The following is a 3,083-nucleotide window of genomic DNA, read 5'->3' as shown; positions in this document are numbered from 1 at the left end:
GCACACAGTTCTAGATGATGGTTCACAAGTCATCTGCCCATGGGTCAGTGCTGAGTAAGTGTCCAGGAGGCAGTAAGAAGGACATGGAGGGAAATGGCACACAACAGGGCATATAGACTGATTCTGCACCAGATTTTAAGTCGCAACAGCCATCAGGCTACAATTGTTTAAGGAAATAGGAGACACAAGATGACTTCTGAAGTGAAAAAACTAACATGATGTAGATGACAACATCAGAGTGGCCTTGAGATGCCAATCTGTGTAAGATGCAGTAGTGGCAGTATCAAGGTTTGTGAGGCAATTTAACTCATTCTGGAGACCATGCTACAAACATCTGAGTGTATGTTGGGGTGAGAATGATTGTAATATAGCAAGGCTGGATAGCAAACAAGCCCATTGGGGCCACTTATCAGCAGCCTGGTCTCAGAAGGAGCACTCTGCATTTGAGAAGGGTGGGACAGCCCCTGGTATTACTTCTACTCCAGAGAGTACAACTCACAGCTCAAGTTATCCCCATTGACTCACCATTCTTCACAATGATAACATCTGGGAGATCTGTGATGATCATGACAAGATAGCTTGCCATCATTATTTTGCTGTCTGGGCCTATCGCCAGGGCAACATATCAGAGTCTGAGAAAGGAGAGGAGGAATTCATTGAGTGGATCCATTGGGCCACCTTGCAGAGCCAAATGGTGCTGTGGAGGCTTGTTGGCTGGATCTTGAGTGCATGGGTAAAAGCACCATTGCAATGGTGAGTTGTCCATATTCTACACCAAGTGGGAATCTTGCATGGAGCACAGGGGCATATTTCTTTACTAGATAGAGTATCCATTGCATGGTCAACCAATGAGTGGGAACCAAGGATTAGAGGCCAACAAATGCATTCTCTCTGACCCATTGGTCTGGGACCAGATGTGACCAGATGCCTGTGAGGGGCTGGGTGCTGACATCATCTTGAAGAAGTTAGTGGATGCCACTGGCACAGCCTAGTAGGCAGTGTTGCTATGAGCCTACTAAGTGCATGATGTGGAAAGGGTATCCGACAAGTGGTTATAGCTTGTGCCAACATGTAAAAATGATAATTCAGGATAGCATGCAGATTGTATTACAGTACTTGAAATGTATAAAGCATGTAAACAACTGGTAGATGCACAAAATTACAGAGGCTCTGCAGCGCAGATTGTGTATTTAAGCCACCCAGATGTTGTGTTGCCATGGACCACTTCATATTCAACCAGTAGAGGCTGAGTACACACTTCAAAGCCACACTTTCGGCATGTGGATACTCGAGTCTTTGGGTGATAACCAGATGGAGGATGAGAGTCAACCTTCAATTGTGCCCATGGATGGATGGCACCACATTTCAGGCATCTCATAGACAGAGAAGTGCCCCATGGGCGCTGATGGCTGTGGTACCATGAGTACTTGTATCCAGCAATGAGAGGGGTGGTGGTGAGAGGGGAGGGGCTAAGTAACCACTGTGCCCATGGTAAACCTAAACCTGAAATATGAAACAGCACCACATCAGTGTGCATCCAAAGTTCTAGTGAAACATTGAGTAGGTTGTGGATAATGTCTTCCAGGGCCTGTCCTTCAATCAGGACTTTGACACCATAAGACACAATGAAAGTTTTGATGACTGCATTGAGGAAATCCTTGGCAGTGAATGCGACCATATACTCTGGCCAGAGTCTTAGCAATGGTTAGTAATGTTCTTTACAGATCAATGATCGATAGCTTATGGTGTGATAGATTGCTTCAACACCCCAAATGACTGTTGAAACGATACTACAGGACCACATGTCAACATAAACAGGGTAGAACCATAGATTATGTTTTGAAGGGGCAAAGTGAACAAGCATTTCATGAACTGAAAAGGATGAGCATGAAAGAAACCTGATTATTTCAGTCACATACCTCACCAACCTCCATTGCAACATCCTCACCACTCTCGCCCTTCCCTGCAAACAGGTTGCCATGGGTGACTTCACTATGGACAGTAATGAATATTATCTTGCACTTGAAGCCATATGCAGTCAACTTTTCACCCAATTTCTTGATCTTCGTACTCCACCAATTAAACTTCTGTTCCGTACCAAAGTCAAAGACCATTTTTTGATACAGAAGGGACTCACTTGTAATATTCCTTGATGGTTGTCTTGAGGAGCAACAGCAATGAACCTTGAATTTCCATCCCTGTGCAGATGAGATCCAGAATAAGTGTGGACTCAGCACACACTTGCAACTTTGACACCCTTTCACAGATCCCTGAGATGATAATTGGCTTATCCAACATAGGAACTCTCTTCCCATGTACAGTACACTTGAATGGCTTGGATTCATGTCAGCTTCATTCAGATTGTGAATCATGAACAACTCACAAAGTATGAATGTAATTCCTTGTGCTTCACACCACCCTCTTCAAGTTTGTGGCAGCCAGGACATTGGAAGTCAATGTCTATGGTGTGTGCCTTATCCATGAGCCACTGGGGTAATCCTAAGCAGTGGTCACACACGATGTGAGGGCAGGAATAGCACTTGAACAAGTATTTGGCTCCATTGTGGCAAAGGTAGCAATACTACTTATCATGTTAGCCATGACAGAATGGAGGACTTATAGTACATACCCAGTTATGCCACTCCTCAGACAGAGGGCTCTGTCCCTGAGATGAGGGAACAGGTGCCAATGAACTCAGTGACAAACTGGCCCAGGATTCAATGGATATGTGTCTGATGGGGTTGGCATGAGCAGCACAAATAATTTGCACTCACAGCATGGTACTGGATGTGGTTTTATTCGCATTCTGCCTTGTTCTGGCCATGAATAGTTCCTTACCGAAATATTAACACAAGTGACAGATGAGCTAACTTGGTTGCAACAAGAAATATTAATACTAATTGACAGAGTTGAAGAGAAAACAAGTCCATACAAGCTAACCGACCACAGTACATCATGCATGTTCAAATCTGTCTTGGCAGCTACTCTGAGTCAGGCTAATACTCTTGAACACTGCAGGATCATTGAAACTGCTGGCTGACCTCTGTCACCCATATCACTTAGTGGGTGTTTACGATTTCTCT

The 3,083-nt window shown here is 44.4% G+C and overlaps 1 protein-coding gene across 1 annotated transcript; it reads right to left on the bottom strand.

Annotated features, from left to right (window-relative positions):
- Positions 1-1,159: 1,159 nt before the first annotated feature.
- Positions 1,160-2,824, bottom strand: F5J12DRAFT_783530 (uncharacterized protein; the record flags this gene model as incomplete). The annotated part of the gene is made up of 8 exons (XM_051742859.1): positions 1,160-1,694; positions 1,768-1,790; positions 1,920-2,087; positions 2,138-2,198; positions 2,240-2,334; positions 2,384-2,488; positions 2,630-2,732; positions 2,775-2,824. 8 exons carry the CDS (start codon positions 2,822-2,824, stop codon positions 1,160-1,162), a joined length of 1,140 nt encoding a protein of 379 aa, XP_051598995.1.
- Positions 2,825-3,083: the final 259 nt, after the last annotated feature.

This window comes from Pisolithus orientalis (assembly GCF_024613125.1).
Source record: "Pisolithus orientalis strain OTSU chromosome Unknown F5J12scaffold_18, whole genome shotgun sequence".
Taxonomy (NCBI): Eukaryota; Fungi; Basidiomycota; class Agaricomycetes; order Boletales; family Pisolithaceae; genus Pisolithus; species Pisolithus orientalis.
The sequence above is the reverse complement of the archived record's forward strand: the minus strand, read 5'-3'. Positions and strand labels throughout refer to the sequence as shown.